This window comes from Microchirus variegatus (genome assembly GCF_963457635.1).
Source record: "Microchirus variegatus genome assembly, chromosome: 4".
In the NCBI taxonomy this organism is placed as follows: domain Eukaryota; kingdom Metazoa; phylum Chordata; class Actinopteri; order Pleuronectiformes; family Soleidae; genus Microchirus; species Microchirus variegatus.
This window is the reverse complement of record NC_139805.1, coordinates 17,992,427-18,012,313: the sequence shown is the minus strand read 5'-3', so window position 1 is coordinate 18,012,313 and position 19,887 is coordinate 17,992,427. Positions and strand designations below refer to the sequence as shown.

At 39.3% G+C, this 19,887-nt stretch overlaps 1 protein-coding gene across 1 annotated transcript in view; it reads left to right on the top strand.

The window, feature by feature from the left end:
* The window catches only part of ttc39a (tetratricopeptide repeat domain 39A), a gene marked incomplete at both ends in the record, with an annotated part of 28,980 nt that extends 11,329 nt beyond the window's left edge, over window positions 1–17,651 (top strand). The window contains 17 exons of the mRNA XM_083888694.1: window positions 3,933–4,037; window positions 9,873–10,004; window positions 10,855–10,895; window positions 11,879–11,946; window positions 12,062–12,126; window positions 12,222–12,321; window positions 12,688–12,753; window positions 13,117–13,225; window positions 13,323–13,390; window positions 13,479–13,538; window positions 13,937–14,098; window positions 14,875–14,966; window positions 15,208–15,328; window positions 15,803–15,914; window positions 16,442–16,556; window positions 16,819–16,935; window positions 17,537–17,651. Coding sequence (XP_083744820.1) covers window positions 3,933–4,037; window positions 9,873–10,004; window positions 10,855–10,895; window positions 11,879–11,946; window positions 12,062–12,126; window positions 12,222–12,321; window positions 12,688–12,753; window positions 13,117–13,225; window positions 13,323–13,390; window positions 13,479–13,538; window positions 13,937–14,098; window positions 14,875–14,966; window positions 15,208–15,328; window positions 15,803–15,914; window positions 16,442–16,556; window positions 16,819–16,935; window positions 17,537–17,651 — 1,648 coding nt within the window. The remainder of the gene's footprint in view (window positions 1–3,932; window positions 4,038–9,872; window positions 10,005–10,854; window positions 10,896–11,878; window positions 11,947–12,061; window positions 12,127–12,221; window positions 12,322–12,687; window positions 12,754–13,116; window positions 13,226–13,322; window positions 13,391–13,478; window positions 13,539–13,936; window positions 14,099–14,874; window positions 14,967–15,207; window positions 15,329–15,802; window positions 15,915–16,441; window positions 16,557–16,818; window positions 16,936–17,536) is intronic.
* Between the last annotated feature and the right edge of the window lie 2,236 nt (window positions 17,652–19,887).

The window sequence follows — 19,887 nt, the reverse complement described above, 5'->3', positions numbered from 1 at the left end:
ATCTCCTCATGTGTGATAGTCATCCCAGTCTTATTAAGAGCTGCTTCTGCTACTGTGCCCTTCCTATTTCTCCCCCTCTCCCTCCCTCTTTCCCCTTCATTCTGCCCTCTCTTTCTCTCTCTCTCTCTCTCTCTCTCTCTCTCTCTCTCTCCATCACATACACACACACACTCTTTCATCTGTCTCTCTCTTCCTCTCTTACTTCTGCTGCTGCTTCTGCTCTTGTTGCTACAGACACAGACCGTTAGACTGCTCTGCTGTAGAGGCCTAAGGCTTCTTTTTCTGCCTCACTCTCTTTGTCTTTCGCTTTCACACACACACACACACGCACACACACACACACTTTGCCAGATGAAAATGTCAGGAGAGGACGAGACTCTGTCAAATGGGTAAGATACTCCGTTGCTGCTGTGTTTCGGGGATGACGTGTGTCAGCATCTCTCAGATGATGATGATGTGTGTGTGTGTGTGTGCGTGCGTGTGTGTGCGTGCGTGTGTGTGTGCGTGTTTTTGTCTTCACCTCTGTATGATGTAATGGGGAAAGATGTGCATGTATGTGTGTGAGTTCCAGCTTTGACACCCAGGCATGTGGACAAACTTGTTTGGTTCATTATAGGAGCAGCTTGTCTCTTCAGTGTCGCAGCTCGATGCAAAGAGGCTTCAGAATTCATTTTGACCATCTTTTAAAAAATGTTTTTTAAGACGAACTTGAACCAGTGTGTGTGTGTGTGTGTGTGTGTGTGTGTGTGTGCGCGCTTATGTCGGTTCGCACAAGCACATGCTGGCTTTACATAAACGAGCAGTTGTGTGGTAAGTGCTTGTGTGATCATGTGTCTGATAATGATAGTCACTGTACAAGTTGGTCTCTAGAGAAATGAACAGAGGATTTCAAACTTCCCATTGGAAGTTGGATTAAATTAAATTAAATTAAATTATGTGTGGTATGCACATCCTAATCCTAATAGACTTGTGTCATTGTCCTGTTGTAATGCCTTGTTGCACTGTCATACAATTGTCATTTATTCCCTCCACTCATTGTCCTGTGCTGTTTCTTTCCCCCCCCAACATCCTAAGGACTTTATTTGTCTTTAAGGTTCAAACCATGTTGAATTAATTTTCAGCAATAAAGAAAGAATGAAGCCAATGATTGTTCATCCTCATCAATACCATCCAAGTACTTTAGTCAAATCTGTTAGTTTAACAATCTGATCATTTGTCCCCTCCAGTGATAAAACCTTTTCATCTTGATTCAACATCTAACCCTCACTTTATGGTTATTGGTGGCATTTATTATCAGGTTATGCTGCCACACTATGTTTTATTATATTGATATATGGTTTTATGTAACCAGGTAGAACCCATTGAGATTGAAATCTCTTTTCCGAGGGTGATAAACCTTTAACAGTTGATTAAATGCTCTGTATCTATCTATCTGTCACTTTTCTAGTCTTGATGACCACTCGAAGCTGCTTCGTGCTACAGTTTTCCCATTCATACCCATTCAGTCACACATTCATACAGCGCATCCATCGATGTGCAGCTCCTTTTCTATCACACATCTTTCATATCCATTCACACGCTGCCAACAGTGCCCAGGGACACGTTTGCATGTCGACTAGCGGAGCTTGGAATCAAGTGACTCTCTACCGCTCACTCTAATCTGGTTTAGAGGCACAGTTTTTTTTTTTTTTTATGACAAGTCTGCGCGAGGTCAAGACTTGTTTGTGAGAATGTATTGAGTTAGAGTCAAGATCAGACATGTGCTTTTAATAGTCAGGTTTGAGGTAAATGGAGACTGAATGATAACAGCTTTTTCATGTTCGTTTATTATCTCAAGTATAAGTGACATTAATGACAAGTTTAGTCAGTGGCCACTGGGAGAAGACATGTAATAAGTAACAAGACAAGGCACAAATTTTCATCTTCATTATTATTATTTTTTAGATTTTTTTTTTGCCAAATTACTAATTTTCCAGTCATTTTGGAGCATTCTTATGAAGCTTTTCTTTCATTTTGTTAGACATGACACAGTTTAAAATAAAAGAACACTACTCAAATTTGTCATGTATTGTCATGTTTTGATATATTTTGATGACAAGTAATTTTTATTGGGTGTATTTATTATCTCGGGTGAAAATCACCCTGCGTTAGTGATGGTGTTTTGAAGTTGAGCGATAGTGTTCTAGGGTTAATAAACCTCCTGGTCCTCCTGTGTAAAGTCTGTTATTACAACAGTTAAAATGATTCTAACATAAACTGCAACCGCTGCCTACAAATAATGTTAAAAGAATTTCTGTTCATGTAGATCAATCCAATCCAATCCACTTTATTTGTATAGCACATTTTATAAACAACAAAGTTACCAAAGTGCTGCACAACAGATACCGGTAATAGATCAAACTGAGGCAAAATTGTAATGTATTCTGAAAGTCACAAAACCTATGTTTGCCTAGAGAAAAAATGATGCATACTCCACACTTGTTTTGCTTTGACATCAGCTGCCTTTGTGTCTTTGTGTGCTGTTGCATGAGGAAGCTCATGCGTTGCTGCTGGTCATATGGGGAACTCAGCAGTCACCTGCATGTCATTAGACAGAGCTGCGAGCAGTGTGTGTGTGTGTGTGTGTGTGTGTGTGTGTGTGTGTGTGTGTGTGTGTGTGTGTGTGTGTGTGTGTGTGTGTGTGTGTGTGTGTGTGTGTGTGTGTGTGTGTGTGTGTGTGTGTGTGTGTGTGTGTGTGCTCCTTTATGGTGGCCTTTATTGCATAAGAGATATGATTTTATACATCCTTTGTGTTTCTAAAAGGCAGGGAAATGTACAGAGAATGTTGTCCATTAGTCACTGCTGTCACACACATTGGTCTTAGTTGGGTTGGGTTCACTGTTTGTCACTGGATAGAACCATATATTAGAAATAGTTGTCCAGCCCTTATTATCAAGACTGTGGTCTTGAAAGCTTAAAATTAGTTTCCTTTTTAGAAATGTTCTCGTGCATTTTATATCAGAAATTACGTAATTGTGTCATAATTTAGAAACCATCATCAGAAACCACAATGCACATTAAAGAAATGAATCCTCTTAATATTGAAGATCATTAGTGGAGTACTTTCATCAGCCACAAGTGTCTCAGATTTCCCATTATCTTAATGCATTTGCTCATTATGCCGAATGTTAATATTTTTGAATTGTTTTTGCATGTGTGTGGTGTTTTTGTGCAACGCTGACACAAAACGGTTAATCCGATCCAGAATCAGCGCAGCCAATTAAACTTAAAGATGGAGCCTTGTGACTGATTCTCAGTCACGTCTTGTGCTCAGTTTGGCCACATTATACACTTGTCATGTGGGAATCCTGTGCACCATGTAATGAGGTAAGAATACACTGTGACTTTATCATCAATTATCAGAGGTTCACATAGAGAGAGTTAATAATAATATATACACGCATTAGTAGCAACAGTAATAGCATCTGTTCTACTCCTTAACTTATCCTCTTCAAAAGACATATTCTGATATAAGTGTATGGTTGTGCACATTTTGTAAATCATGTTAACTCCCCCCATAATGTGCGATAAAATGTAAACAACTAAAACACAAACAGCAAAGAAATAAGGGTTCCAAAAGGGTCCTTCTACAAGGGTTGAGGTTCTACCTAGAACCATTTCTTTTCAGAAGAAAGGGTTTTTCCAAGGGTTCTTGGTAACACTAATGGTTCCAGTAAGAACCATTTTCATCCTTTATAAAAAGAAAAGGTTCTACCTGGAGCCAAAAAGGATTCTCCTATGAGGACAAGCCGAAGAACCTTATATTGTTCTACTTAGTACTTTTATGTCTAAGAGTGTAAAGAAACTCACTGTAATCAACTATAAGAGACAGCACAATTATGTAAAATCATAATTTGAACAACATTTTCACTGCGTTTGTTTTGCTTCTCCAGGTGCTCGAGGTCAGACCTGTCTCTGGCACTGGAGGACTGTATGGCTGCCTTGGATATGTTTCTCAGAAACGAGTTTGAGGAGGCACAGGTCCGGCTCAAGTGCAGGTAAATATCTCACCTGCACCAAACCTTTCTTGCTTCTTTTCTCAGCTCCAGTTGGGTGTGTGCCTTCATGAACAAATATAATAGAAGCAAATGTATTTGTTTGTATTTTTCGACACACTGACAAACACACACACAAAGTCCATAATGGCTAAATTCCATTTAGTTGCTTCAACTTTATGGCCTGAATACAACAAATCATTTTATTGTTAATGTTATTACAAAGTCTTTCTGTCCGTGTGCTTCATTTTGGCTGTGTAAAACGGTTAGGAATGGGAATCTGTGTCGGTCAGTATCGTTATATCGGTATGTAAATAAAATAAAATAAAATAAATAAAAATCAGCAAAAGCATTTTCGCTGAGTCGTGTTTGGACTGTTTAGTTCATAACTTTGGGAGAACCATATTTACTGCACAGTCGGAGAATTCTGTCTTTGAAATGACTCGGCACAAATGTGTTGTTCACAGCTTCATAGTTCATAAATGGCACTAAAATATTTGTAGTATCAGACAACAAAAAAGTGTTATCGTCCCATCCCTAAAAAAAGGCCTGTGGAGATAAGTGTCTTAGTTTGGTACGAATTAGCGAAAGTTAGCATGCTAACATGCTAAAGCAGGAAAAGCACAGGTGTTACTCCCACCATTATTAATGGCTCTGTTCAGTGCAGTTAGTCGATACATTTATTTTCACCGTGCTCTGTCTGCGGTTACCGGTCATATAAACATTAAAACATTATAAGTACAAACAAGTTAGCGTCGTTATTATGTCAACATGCCAACATTTAGCTAAATGTACCTTTGTACTCGTGTGCACATAATATCACTCTATGAGTGCTCTGGTCTCACACTATTGTGTTCCAGTGCTGTGTCATCGAGTTTCTCCACTGTTTGCTGCACATTGTCTCGTCTATTATCAGAGCATTTATCACACCACACTTGTTTTCTCCACCCTCTGTCTCCACTCTCTCTCTGGGGCTGAAGGCCACTCCTTTGCTCCAGTTTACTCTTTTCAGAATTGGCTTATGGGGAGACATGATAACACCATCCTGTTCACCTGTGCTTTTCTTTCTTTTTTGTACAGTAATCCGAGATTGACACACAGATTGTTTGACGTATTGGGTGTCAATGTCAGGTGTTAGTCTGGTCTGGTTTACCTTCATGTCTTAAAGCTGTCTTTGAGGATCTTGGTTTCGTTTCTTGGCTCAAACTTGAGTATATTGTACTAGTTACAGCATTGCATATTAATTATTATAATACATTTTATTCATTGAGATTGATTCACTGAAGGATACAGTATATTCATGAAGAAGAGATATTTAAATATACTTAAAGTGAAGAGTGAATTCTGTGAGTTCATATATAAGTAACTGGGTGGATAGCACATGTAATATTGTTTCTACAGCTGCAATGATGATGTTCTTGTACGTCTTGTTTTGTCTACAAACTAGAATTATCCAGTTTTAATGGTTTCTTTGTTATATGGAGCAAATAAACCATAAACTAAAATAAGTTAATAATAATAAAGACTTTAATCAATGATCAAAATAGTTGACAATTCATTTAGTAATCAATTAATACTTGATTAGCCCTAATCGTAGCCCTATATCATATCAAGACAAATTGTATCATGGCAGATTTGTGGTTCTGATTTACACTCTTGAAAATAGTCTATGGTAACTGACCATAAACCATAGACCATATATTCTTCATTTTGTATTGTGACATATTTCAACCTGGTGTAAAAGCAGCATGTTTTACATATTTTACTTATAAGATTTTTGTAGACTGCAAAGACTACTAGTTTACATTGGAGCTTAGAACCAGGACTTTAATTATGGCATAATCTGTCAAGCTATATTATCTTAGTTTTACCCATTGGATTTCTTATTTAAGTGTGAAAGCAGCCATTTTCTGGAGAAAAAAAAGTCTGTGTCCTTCCTTACCCCCTTTATCTAGTTTCCACAAAAGAATCCAGTCAATAATCCGACTGCAGTCATGTTGTCAAAGTGTTGTCTTACATCTACAGTAAATGCAGCACACTCCTATCAAATGAAAGTGCCGCTCTGTTCATCATCGTGGTTCAAAACATTCAAACAACCTCCTCTGCTCATATTTTGCTACTCATGGAAGTGTTTTGTGGGGAGGTGGATGGCCTGGGGCATCACGCTGCACTTTGTGGTATTATGTAAGATGTGTTGATCTGCTGCATAGGGGTGGAGAGATCGGATGTGTTGGGTCGCAGTGAGCAACAAACTGCACTGGGGAGGGTTTTATTCTGTCCGCTGCTCGCAATTTTCACACTGCATCTTTTTTTACTCTTCCTAGAACCAACCACAGACAGGCATGCACCCCCCCCCCCCCCCCACACACACACACACACACACACACACACACACACTCTCAGTGAATTTACACACAGAAAGACAGACAGACAGGAAAAGTTTATTGAGCGATTTTCTTTTATCCTGTTATCATATCCTAAACACATCACAAAGGACGAACATTAGGACAAAAACACATTACACAGAGAACATTGTGAGCTTTAACCCCCCCTGTATAACATAATAAAGGATCTTACATTCATAAATATTTTACAGTAATGTAGTTATAACAGCACCACATGGCAAAGTAGTGGCCGGGTTTGTGACCCTGCTCAACCAAAGGCCTCTCTGTAGCATGTTCTCTCTGTGTGTGTGTGTCTGTAGGTGTGATAGTGAAAATGAAAGGTTGTTCAGAGTGTACCCCCACTTTATGTCTTATCAGCTGAGATTGACTCCAGTGGGCCTGGGGACCCTCGTGTGGAGGATAAAGTGGTAGATAATGAATGAATTGTCACAACAATGACAGTTAATAATAATGTAGTAATTAGGACAGCTAGGGTGTTTTTAGATAAGTGAAATGATGTACATTACATAGTGTTTGCATGGCAGAAAGTGTAGCAGCTACATAGCACTAAGTGAGACAGGTATTATGGCTGAAAATGCCAAGAAGCTCTCATGGAAAGATTTGGAGGTGATTCTGGTTTCTCATGAATCGTTCAATACTAAAAAAGTATTCTCTGCCGAAGATACGCTAAGCAAATTAAGCTGCCCCGAAACTGCTGCTGCTGTTCCTACTCCGTGCAGCTCCAAGTTTCCTAGATGTAATCTGGACAAGTAAAGCTAAAAACAAACTTGTTCTGTTTTCCACTATACAGTTATAGCACAGCTCGACTCTACGTGTTGTTTTTTTTTGCTTTTTCACTACAGGTAATACCTGGTACCTGGTACTTTTGTTTTAGTACCTGCTCTGTCGAGGGTAAAAGCGAGTGGTACACTGACGCTGTAGTGTGTTGGTATTTACCCAGAAATAAGAGTTCTGCACTGGAGCTTTAATTATGATGTCAATAAGTTATGGATGAGGCAGAGAGGAAGCTATTGCTGGCCATTTATGGCATGGTTGGTAGTTCTGTACAGGAACACATGATTCTTATACAAGACACAGAATGTGTTTTGTTTATAGAAATGTTAGGGCAAAGGTAACTGACTTTATAAAACAGTAAAGACAGTATGCACAGAGTAAAGTAATTACTCAAACAAATCAAGGACATGTTAGAGACGACACTCAAATAAAACAATTTTTTCATGTCATGTTGAAGTTTATTATTGGCATTTTTATGTTCAGCTGGCCTTAACTGCTGTGGTGTGTTTCTGTTTTACTAGACCCTAGCTTACTTATTCCTGTTTTTGTAGTCTGAGCTATTTAACTTGCATCTGTGTCAGTGAGCAGCTTGTACGACCGCCGCATAACCTGAGCTGTTTCTTTTAAATTTCAACTGAACTATTACCTTCAGATATGTGAGGCTCGGGCAAGTTAGTCCTCCTCTGAGTCACTGTATCAAGCAGCCACCGCAGACTTTTGTGAGTACTTTGAGTAGTTTCCTTTTGTGTTTCTCCTGAGTTTTATTCACCATCTCTTTGTTTAAACCTGCCACCAGACCACATTCAGCCAAAACAGTGCAATCTTACCCTCCCACTCACTTTCCCACTTGGCACAGGCGGAATAAGGTTGACGTGTCACTGTACGACGTGCTGTGCAATAAATGACCAAGCAGTTTTTTTTTACTGACATAATGGGACCTTCCTTTTCAGGCTGTGCGCTTGTTCTTCTCTGTGTGTAAGCACTGACTCAAAGGCCTCATTTCTTTTTCATTAGGTTTATATCTCATTTAAAAACTTGCCGGCTAACTTCTTCAACTTTCACTCTGTGCCTTTCGTAACAAAGAGATCCACAAGGAACAACGATGTGACGAAAATAAACCTTCTTGCCACTGCTGCACTTCCTTTTTGTCAGTTTTTTTTAGTTGAACTGAATACAAAGCACCTACATGGGTTGTTGAGACAACACAGAGCCAACCTCATAGAGGAAAGCCATGGTTTTTGGATTATTTGGAACTCCCAATCACTGTTAGCAGCTCACAGCTCTGTGTTTACGAAGTTTCTCATGTTACAAACTGTGAATATGCCTGATGCAAGGCAGAGAAATTTGAGCATCTGCCTTCTCTGACTGTGCCTCTTTTTTTTTCTTTTCTTTTTTACTTCCTGGTTGTTGTTGTCATTGAAATTCTTGTTGACCAGCTGTTCACTGAATCAGAATCTAATTACTAATTACTTTAGGTGGAGAGCTGAATTACCGCAAACTCTGTCTACTGTAAGAAAACCTGATTTTATGACACTAACAGGCTAAATGATGCACAGGTTATACTGCTTCAATCTGTTTCTATAATATATAAATCTAAAGATAATCAACTCTGTTTATGGCGTCATGTCCACGAGTTGGAAAACAGTTTGTGTCCCTGAGCTTTTGAAAAGTTTAGAGTAAGATCACAGCGTCTGGTCACATGAGTCAGTCTGTGGTGAACAACAAAATGTCAGTAATGCAGACTGATAACATTCCTCTGCACACACCTCCAACTTCATGTTTCACTGAAAACCTTCTGTGCCATAATCCTCGTGGTTTACAACAAACATGCAAATGCATCACATTAAAGTGTTTGAAAACCAAGAGAAATTAGAACATAAAAAAAGTTATTTTGCGATTTCGGTTTCGTGGAATTATATTTCGGTTTAAAAATGTGTCAGAACCTGAACGACAGACTTTTCTAACTGGAACAACGAGCCCATCTACTGGAAACGTTTGCATGACACTTTTACTTCATGACTTATAAACCTGTTAAACCGGGTGTGACGTGGCACACCAACAAAAGGTATAAATAGACAATTTGTTTTTCTCTGAGGTGTTTTTTTTTTCATGTTCAGTATTCAATCACACTGTTGGAATTAACAAGAATAGAATACCAGAGGGCTGCAGCTGTTACTGATATACTGTGGCCTATATGTGCTCCTCCTCCTGAAGTAGAGCTTGTATCTCTGAAACTCACAGGCTTACATCTCAATGAAACCAAAGCTTGATATTGTAAAATTAAAGCTGAGGAAACATTACACAACCTTTACTGTTGGTTCCGTTTTGGAAAAGACTTGCGGTGCACGCTACAAAACTCACTAACTGACGACTGAAAGACACATGACACATTTAACAACTGCACCTGATGAGCACTCAGGCCTCATTTCCTGTTTGCACACAACCCGATTGTGTCCCCGGCTTCAAATAAACAAAATAAAACCACTCCACATAAAATCAATAATCAAGTATCAATAAAAAAGATAAAATAGCAGAATAAAATAAGATTAGACAAATGCCTTTTGGAATCGGAGCGCTCTGTAGCCACCTTTCCTTCTCCCATTCTCCTCTCATCTTCATCATTTCTGATGATTCATTTCCTTTTTTTTCCCTTCAACAGAAACAAGGAGAGCATGTACCATGCACTGACCTATGCCACGATCCTAGAGATGCAGGCCATGATGACCTTTGACCCCCAACACATCTTAGCTGCAGGCAATACCATGAAGGAGGCCCAGGCTATTTGTCAGCGGTGAGAATTTCTATAAGGAAATGACATCTAGATGACTACTTGACAACATCTTATTTTTCTATTTCCTCTAGTTAGTCAGACAAACTGTTTGTTTTTCGAAATTGCTAGTTTGATTTGCTTATTTAGTCATATGTTATACCCCTGAATAGAGGGAGAGATAACTTGAGTTGTAAACAAAGATGACTGTTCAGCACTCAAGTCAGTATTTTTAATGACTGAGTGTCAGTTCAATAGCACCCCCTACAGGTTTTATACTGGAAACGCCATCACTAACTCAATTCCCCAGTCTATCAAAATAAAACCACTAAATAGAAAAATGCAAACACATAGTTTACATAATATATAAATCAATATTATCTCACTCTCTACATCACATTGTAACCACCACATATAGCACACATGATTTGTACATGCATTCATCTGAAAATGTATGATATGTGCCTGTCACAGTTTGTACAGGAGCCACTGTGGGTCTATGATGACTCAGAACTGTTTCACTAACATTAGATCTATTTACCCCCAACCTGAGATCAGCTTTAGTCTTCTTCAGGCTAAAGCTGAAGTCAGATCTGCAGTTTTCTCTTCTCTTCTTTTCTTTTTTTTTTATTTAATGTCGTGGTAGCAAATTTAATGCACTGTCAGCACCTTGTGGTAACTTCATCCTGCAGCAGCACAGCATCCTGTTGTTACTGGGAAGAGGATGAGTCACTAATTTGCATAGGAAATCAGATAAGCAAAGACATGTAAGAGAGTGCAATGCTGCTGACAATCAACCTTTAAGATATCCCATAAAACACAAAGCCACCGTCTTTATGAGTGATGAGATTTCTTGTGCTTCCCTTGCTTTCAGGCACCGTAAGAAGTCAAGCTTCTCCAAAAACTTCACAGAAGGTCGGTGTTAATGACAGGATGAGTGAAATATGATTTTAATTGTTGTCCAGTTTGTCACTGTAATATTGTGTGTATGTGCACTCATGTTAAAGCTCCCATAGACCAGAAGTTCCAATTAACACTGTTTTCATATCTGCGCCATGACCTCGTTTATGAAGCCCTAACTAACAGTTCAGCCACTGCTGAGAAAGCTGGGTTTTATTGTATTCTCGGGCTCTGTCAGCGCTCTGAAAAAGCCTGGTATCGTGACGTAAGTATTCTGCCTCCTGAACAGCAGATCCTCCTGCTCCGGGCACTAGTCCGGGCACATCCGGTTGCATACATTGAACCGCAGAAGAAGGATAACGTCTGTTGTGGAGGTGTTTCACTAGCGACAGTGTCTTCTGACTCTGGGTCTGATACCGGGTCAAAGTCGTAAAAGATAACAGCGGCGGGGAGTCGTGATGAAGCTATTTTTCAACATTGTTAAAACAATGTTTTGATAATGAGTAGCAGTGCATCCACCGTTCCAGAAGGGGGAGCTACGCTTCTGAGAGCTGGTAATTACGTCACTTCCAGGTACCTGGCCAATCTCAAGAAAGTTGAGAAAGCTCTCGTTGGCTGGCCAATCACAACACAGTTCTGTCTTGTGGGTGTGAGATTTCAGTCTGAAACAGCGCAGCTGACAAGAGCTTCAGTGAGGAGAGATTTCTATCGGCTGGTTTGCAGCAACTAGGAGGTTTTTGACCATAAAAACAAGTTAATGTATGCAAGTAGACTTCCATAACTAATGGCGCTTTAACATAATATATGTGCGATAGGACCACTCTATGGGAGCTTTAAGGTCCTGTATGTGCTTGTGTAATGTACATGTGCTGCTGCATATACAGAATGTGTGCGTGTTTGTGTGTGTGTTTGGGCCTTACGCTGCAGCCGCCATGATCTGTGCTGAGCTTTCAGGCTGTCTCACTCAGGACGATAATCATTATCATTTTTCACCTCAGAGGAACTTCACGCTGAGGTTTGCTATGCCGAGTGTCTCCTGCAAAGGGCAGCGCTCACCTTCCTACAGGTCAGGAGTGACTAAGCCGGACAGATAACACATTTTAAATATGATATATTGACTTTTATTCAAACTTTGGTTCCTACTCTCATCTCCTTTGCTCTCTCGCTTCCTCCCTGAACAGGATGAAAACATGATTAGTTTCATTAAAGGGGGAATCAAAGTGAGAAACAGCTACCAAACATACAAGTAAGCATATTTAGTTTAGAATTCTTGTCAAATTTAGTTTCTTTACCTCACAAGTCATGTTTCCCACTCTCCGATTGTCTCCCTCTGTCTTACAGAGAGCTTCACACAGTCCTCCAGTCGGCCGGATACACTCATGGTGACAACCATGGCCATTTCGAGGGTGGTGTCAAATTAGGAGTTGGAGCCTTTAATCTAGTGAGTTGGAAGCCTCACTGAGCGGTGACCTAGCTTCCGTCAACACTGAAAACCACTAGTTTGTACTGTTTGCATTTTTTTGTGATGCATCTCATAAAATAAGCTTAAAAAATGCAAAAGTTGGCCATTATTTGATTGTAGCTATTTTTGCTTGTTACAAAATAAGTCTTGCATCCAGACTTGACATTATTATTATTATTATTATTTACAATAGTAGAGAAATTAAGCATCATTTCACTTATTTGCAGTGGAACTTTTACAGGAAATGTATTCCACAGGCTAGTTTCCTTAAAACCCCCCTGCATTGTAATGATGAGATATGACTATAATAACCCTTATTATTTCCACTCTGTCGCCGCCCTGTAGATGATTTCCATGTTGCCCACACGGACGCTGAAGCTGCTGGAGTTTGTTGGTTTTTCTGGTAACAAGGTGAGGTTCTGAGAGCTAGTTATGACTCTGACGGGTTATCGTAAAATGCGCCATCCTTTTTTTTAAAATATCCCCCTGTGAAATGTGTCGTGGATGAGTCATAATATGTCTTTGGGAACTACCAATTTGATTCACCGAAAACATATTTTTCTTTGATTTGTGGTATTTACTAATGAGCTGACGATGAATCTGTACAAATCACAAGATGAAACCGATACATATTGACTGAATGATTTCTCTGACCTGTTATATGTAAATTGTGCAATGAAAAGCCAGATATGACTGTGGATAGCTACCAGCTGAGCTAAAGATTTCCCCCTGAAAAGACACATATTTCAACTGTGTGTGTGTGTGTTTGTTTAGGAGTTTGGTCTCCAGCAGCTTCAGGAGGGCTCTGCAGAAAGTACGTTCAGGTCCTTCCTTTGTAACATGCTGCTGCTCTGTTATCACACTTTCATGAGCTTCATACTAGGTGAGCAATGACAAGCACACACATGCATGCACACACACACACACAAGCATGAAGCTGCAGCCAACCACAGAGGTTTTGTTCCGTTTCACTCTTGCAGGCACTGGAGAAGGAGATGTTGAAGATGCCGAGAAACTGCTGCAGCCATATCTCCAAAAATATCCTACGGTTTGTCATTAATAAATATATATATGTATATATATTTACTTTCCCAGCATTATTTGAAGTCCTCACTCTTGCCTGTCTCTCTCCACAGGGCTCGATCTTCTTGTTCTTCGCTGGTCGAATAGAGGTGATCAAAGGCAACCTCGATGCTGTGAGTTTACTGAAAAACAACACACAGTCCCCACAACACTGTACATGTGAACTTTCTTTTAGTTTAAATGTAGCACTGATTTATGGGTTTCTCAATGCTGTTCACCCTCTTTATCGCAGGCATTTTAGCACCAGTCACTTTACATTTTTGTCCCTCAAGCAATATGAAACTATCGGTCCCTACTTCCTGGTTTGCCTTTCTACATCAAATATTACATATTACATACAGCCTTGTTGGTAGTCTATGCTGCTTTTCCTCCCCTACACTATTGTACCTTTGGTTCATATACTTGAGTATGCTATCTTGTCCCCACCAGATCTTAATTAGACAGTGTCTATAATCTGGCAGGTTTACATGTATGAGAAGGAGAGGTCTTTAGTTTTTGTGTTTGCTTCCAGGCGATCAAGCGTTTCGAGGAGTGCTGTGAGGTTCAGCAGCAGTGGAAGCAGTTTCACCACATGTGCTACTGGGAGCTGATGTGGTGCTTCACATACAAGAGGCACTGGAAGATGGCGTATTTCTACGCCGACCTGCTCAGCAAGGAAAACTCCTGGTCTAAGGTGTGTGATTTGAATATCCATCCATCCATCCATCCATCCATTCATCTTATATTGCTTTATTCTCCACATGAGGTCTGCAGGGGGCGCTGGTGCTAATTCCAGCTGACATAGGGTGAAAGGCGGGGTCACATCCTGGACAGAACGCCTGTCCATCACAGGGACACAGACAAACAACCATTCTCATTCCCATAACTCGACCCATAACTCGACCCTCGAAATGGTGTTGCTTATATAGAAACAAACATTATGCTGAAATATGTAATCCTTCCTTTGATCGTCTTTGGTGATATATAACGCTCATGATGTGTCTCATATAGAAATTACTGTTTGGTTCACACTTGTGCCCGTGATGACTGAAGTGTTTGTATTTGCTATGTGAGCCAGAGATACAGAGTAAAACATGCAGTGAAATGAGGAGGTATATGACCATGTGTCCTTTGTGTTGCCATTATTTTTAAAAACGAGTACAGATGTTTAAGATCCTCCAGATTTCCAGTGTGTCACTCCAGTCAGTCACTGTCAGCTGGTGGCAACAATCCACCTGGAAGAGTCCAATCCAAGTGTTTTTTAATGAGAAAATGAAAAGGATAATCAATTATGCTTTTTAGGAATACATAAAAAACAACAATTTGCTTCATGATTTGGAAACTCAAACTCAACACCATTAGCGGATTTAAGTTCTGGCTCCGACCATAAATCACACTCAGTTCTCATTCTAAAAGAAAAAAAATGGGATTATAAAAGTAACCAGTATTTTCTTTTCTTCCTCCTCTCAGGCTACGTATGCATATATGAAAGCAGCGTATCTCAGCATGCTGACACCGGATGATTGCATAACCTTTGGGGAAACTGCGTTCACTTTATTCAGGTACAATCAAAGCGTGACGATACTTCACAAACCGCCCACAATCAACCACAGTGAAATGATTCAGTATGACTGGATATATCTGTAATATCATAATCTCATATTTTGGGAAGAATATGAATTTATATAAATATGAAGCTATACAAGTATTTTTTTTATTGATTATTGCTGATGCACATGTGCTCCAGTTATTCAAAATGAATGTCAGTCATGTGTTTGAATTGACTGGTTTTTTACATTTCAGGCAAGTTCCAGGACTAAAGCAGAAAATAGCTGGCAAGTCTTTACCAACGGAGAAGTTTGCTATCAGGAAAGCCCGTCGCTACCTCGTAGAAAACCCCATTCCTCTCCCTGCTCCTCCACTGGTCAGTCCTGGATGCTTAGGATAATGTTGTTTTTCATGCATCTTTTAGAGTTTGGCACATTAATTCTATTTTAGAAACCTATTTTAGAAACATCAGAATGTTGTTGTTTGTCTTGCCCTGTATAAGAAACTCTGCAGGCTGCCCTATAATTCCAAAGGGACCAGTAAATGACCATACTGTACCGGTCTGACCAGTACATGCAAATTACTAGACATTTGGAAGAAAAAAGCAGAGGTGTGAAGAGTTTAGATGCAAAGGAAGGGGAAAAAAACAGGAAGTAATGCAACAACTGCCATCAAAGCCATTTAAAACCACCCGTTCTTGTCGTGGTTGGTGGTTCTGTCTGTAAAAATGATTCAGTGAAGTTTGGAGAACTCTATCTTTGATACAGACTTGGTGTGACAAGAATAAACGTTGTTCAAGACAAACAACAAATAAAGCTGAGGTTTGTAACTGACTGTTTTTGTTTTTCAGGAGATGATGTACATATGGAATGGCTATACAGTCATTGGAAAACACAGAGAGCTGACAGAGGACATGCTGAAAACACTGGATGAGGCACAGGCTAAACTCGACAACAGCCAGAGTATGTATATACACTCCTTATATCCTTTATTTAACCAGGTAAAGTGTCATACACCTATGTACATATTTCATTAAAAAACAGACGTTTGCAGCTAGAATAGTCGTTTACCACATTAACAATGTATAGAGTGTATTTCTGATTCATTTAATGTTATATTCATTGACAAAAAGTGTCTTTTGTTCAAAAAATAAGGACATTTCTAAGTGACCCAACACTTTTGCACAGCAGTTCAACAATTAAAAAAATAAAAAGATGCACAATATTAAGAACAACTTGAGAGAGGCCACCAATAATTTGTTGTGTCACAGAATAGCACGAGTCGGTGCTCGGGTTCTATTTGCGGCTCTATCTTTAAGAGCATTTGCATTCAGCAAGAGTCCTTTAAATATGATATAAATGTTAACTAATGTGCTAAATCTATGAATCTCTGAGAATTATGTATTTACTGCATATGATTATTTCTCAAGAAAAATCTGATTTACTGCACTTTAAACTGCATATTTACTCCTAACTGTGGTGTTTGTTAGGGACTGAGTTCACCATAGATGATCAGTGCCTGCTGAGTCTGCTGAAGGGACTGTGTCTCAAACACCTGGGACACCAGGAGGAGGCTGAACACTACTTCACCCTTGTGCTCTGCAAGTAAGCCTCTCTCTGCTACACACACACACACACACACACACACACACACACACAGAGCCCGAGAGACAACTACAGCCAGTATATAAATACACAATCCACCCATAAAAAAACAGACGTGCTCTATTTTCTTGCAGTGTGCCTTAAACAATTAGCCTGACCATATTCCTGTGCATCGTCTGATGAATGAAGACAGTTTTGTGTTAGATTGTTGATACTGTCCACGCTCAGTCATGTGACCACTGTGCTTTGACATCATCTGCAGTGAGACTCAGATCAAATATGACCACTACCTGGTTCCTAATGCTCTGCTGGAGCATGGTCTGCTATGTCTGGAGCAAGGCAGGAACAGTGAAGCTGTCAAACTACTAGAATCAGCAAAGTAAGTTTTCACACAGTATACATACACGTAGTGTACTTTGTGATGTGTTATCATTCTGACATTGTTTTATTCAGCTATGTCACACCTTTTGTGTTTGTAGCTTTCTATAAATCTTACAGTGTCATCATGTCTTGAAAATGTATGAATCCCATGAATTCCTTATGTGTTTTCCTGCTGAACATAAACCAAAGAGAAAAGGTAATGCAGATAAGATAAGAGAGTCCTTTATTTGTCCCACAGTAAAGATAATAAATAATAACCATGCATTAACAAGAAAAGTACAATATAAAAAGATATTAACACTATATAAAAAAGTTAAAGTTAAATAGCATAGAATGTATAGTGTACATAATAGATAATTTCCAGAATATATATAGTATGGATTAGATATTTACATTATAGACAGAGATTGAGCATGGGAAGCATGGGTCTTGTGTTTAACCTTGTATAAGAATAGGCAAACCAAGGAAGAACAGGACAGGACACAACATTTGCATTACCCTCTCTGCTTTGTTTTTGTAATTCTTCATTGTGAACGTGTAAAATAAGAACTTTATTAAGGTTGGTGTGACTGTAAGTGTCTCATCTTGTTCCGTTTCAGGCAAAATTACAAAAACTACTCGATGGAATCTCGGACACACTTCCGTATTCAGGCTGCTCTGCTCAAGGCCAAGGGCAATGGGGAGAACGACAACCAAGTTGCTTCCAGCCCATAACAGGCAGAGGAGGGCACGCTAGAGCAGAGACGGCCTTCTCCTTTTTGCAGTCTCTTGCAAACACTTAGCCCCGCCCCAGCCAGGCCACCAGATCAGGCGGGCGATTTGTTTCTTCATCAGGAGGACATTCTTATTTTTATCAAGAGTGCCAACTCTTCAGACGACTGCAGCTCTATGTGGCCCTCACTGGCTTAGCTGGGTTGGTATGGCTCTCTTCCAGAGCTGACTTACGATGACATTCATTTCCTCATGTGATTTGAAATAGAGACAAGTTGAGAAATGTGCCTATATTTTAAGAAACATTGCTTCTAGCAGGCTTATTTGTCCAGCAAAGTGTGGCCACCCATCAGGGAGGCACTAGGGTAGAAAACACACTGTGTAGAAGGCCGTAAATAGCACCCCAGGATAACAAATGTGCCCAGTTCAGGTCACTGGATGTGGACCTGATGAAGCCAGTGTCCCAGTCAACCCTCTGTAAATGACTGACACTAACTCCACTCAACCAGCAGCATCATGTGGCGTTGGTTGTTACCGAGCGCTCCCACTTATTTTAATTTAACTTAACTTAACTTAATTTAAATTAATGATTATACTATAAACATGACTTGAATAAATTGGAGATGACACATAATTATAAGTTGATAATAAGAAATAATCACCTTGACACTTCAAATTATCCACATTCTTTGAGAAATATGAGACTATTTTGCACTGTGTCCTTAGATATAAATTCTGAACGTTGGATTAATGTTTTTAACACTAAATTATATGTGGTCTCTCGTAGAAAGAGCACATTTTATTCTTCAAAGTTTTGTGAAACACTGAAAAACAAACAAACGAACCAACAACAATCTAATGGGACACTTTCTTTCCGTCTACTTTTGAAGACTTGATCAACGGTACAAGCCTGCTGTATTTATGGTTCTTGCAGAAAGCTTTGTAAATCAGCAAGCCATGCAAACTCTCCATGGTCAAATAACGCCTATCAGACTTGAAGTGAGAGTTGTTCTTTATATTTATATTCTGTAAAATGTCAACTTGTACACATATTGTCCTGTTTTGAGAGGACAGATGAATGTGTCTTTTAGAAAGGCAGACTTCCTCCTTTTCTCCTCCTGGTGTGTGGGACGGGCTCCAGCAGTACTTGAGCTTGAACAAATAGGCCATTCACAGCGAGCAGCGAAGGACTGCATGCTTGTCTGCCTGTTGCATCCTTAGTGGGTGAAGACTGAAGACGCTCTGGATGGCAAACGACCACAGTCTTCCTGCTTTGTGAACATCATCTGCTGCTCATGTATCTGTCATGCTAGAAAACTTGAACGTTATAACCACAATCCTGTGTCAAATAATAATAATAATAATAATAATAATCTGTATACGAACAACTACTTGTGATGAGAGAGAACTGCTGATTTATCCATGAGTAGAGTAACATGTGGGATTCAAGAGAGTGAATGGGCATCAGTTTCTATACTTTTAATGGTGGAGGACGTGTAATCTTTTCACAGTTATGACAACAGTCGTCTCTGTAATATTCAAATGATAAATCATTGTTTGTTTTCCAGTTATTAATTCAGTTTTTCTGAAAGTTTTTCAGTTTTTCTCCCTTTACCCAAAAAAGATATTAACCAAATTTACTGGGAAAGATGCTGACAATCAGCAAATTACACTGGGTACAGCTACTACTGAGCAGAGTGACATTCCTGTACATACTGGATGTTTCTATTGTAATTTAACATTAAATGATAGTAAGCAACTAAAAAAAAACATATCTCCATTTTGTTGTCATGTCTTTTTTTGTTATTTGTGCACAACATACAGAAGCACTAAAATAATTTTTTTATGGGGGAATGGGGAACATGGTTAATATTTCATGTGTGACTTGCTATTTTGCTTGCAAACTCACAGTCATAGGAGTCATCATGATCTCATGATTTATAATGATCCTATTTAAGATTCTTGTTTTTTACGTGTCCACTAATATATATGTAACCTTAATAACCTGTTTGTGTAACATTATGCTTTTTTTTTTAGAATTAGTATCGTTTACATAAATACACACACCAGTGAGAGTGAATTTGACCTCTGCATTTAAACCCTTTCTGGGTTTTGAACCAGGGACCCTTCAGTTATGAGCTCGATCCATTTCCGCTCTAAGAATAGTAACATTTACATGTTTCCACCATATCTGTAAGCAAGAAGATGTTTACACATATGGAGATTCATGTGCATTTCT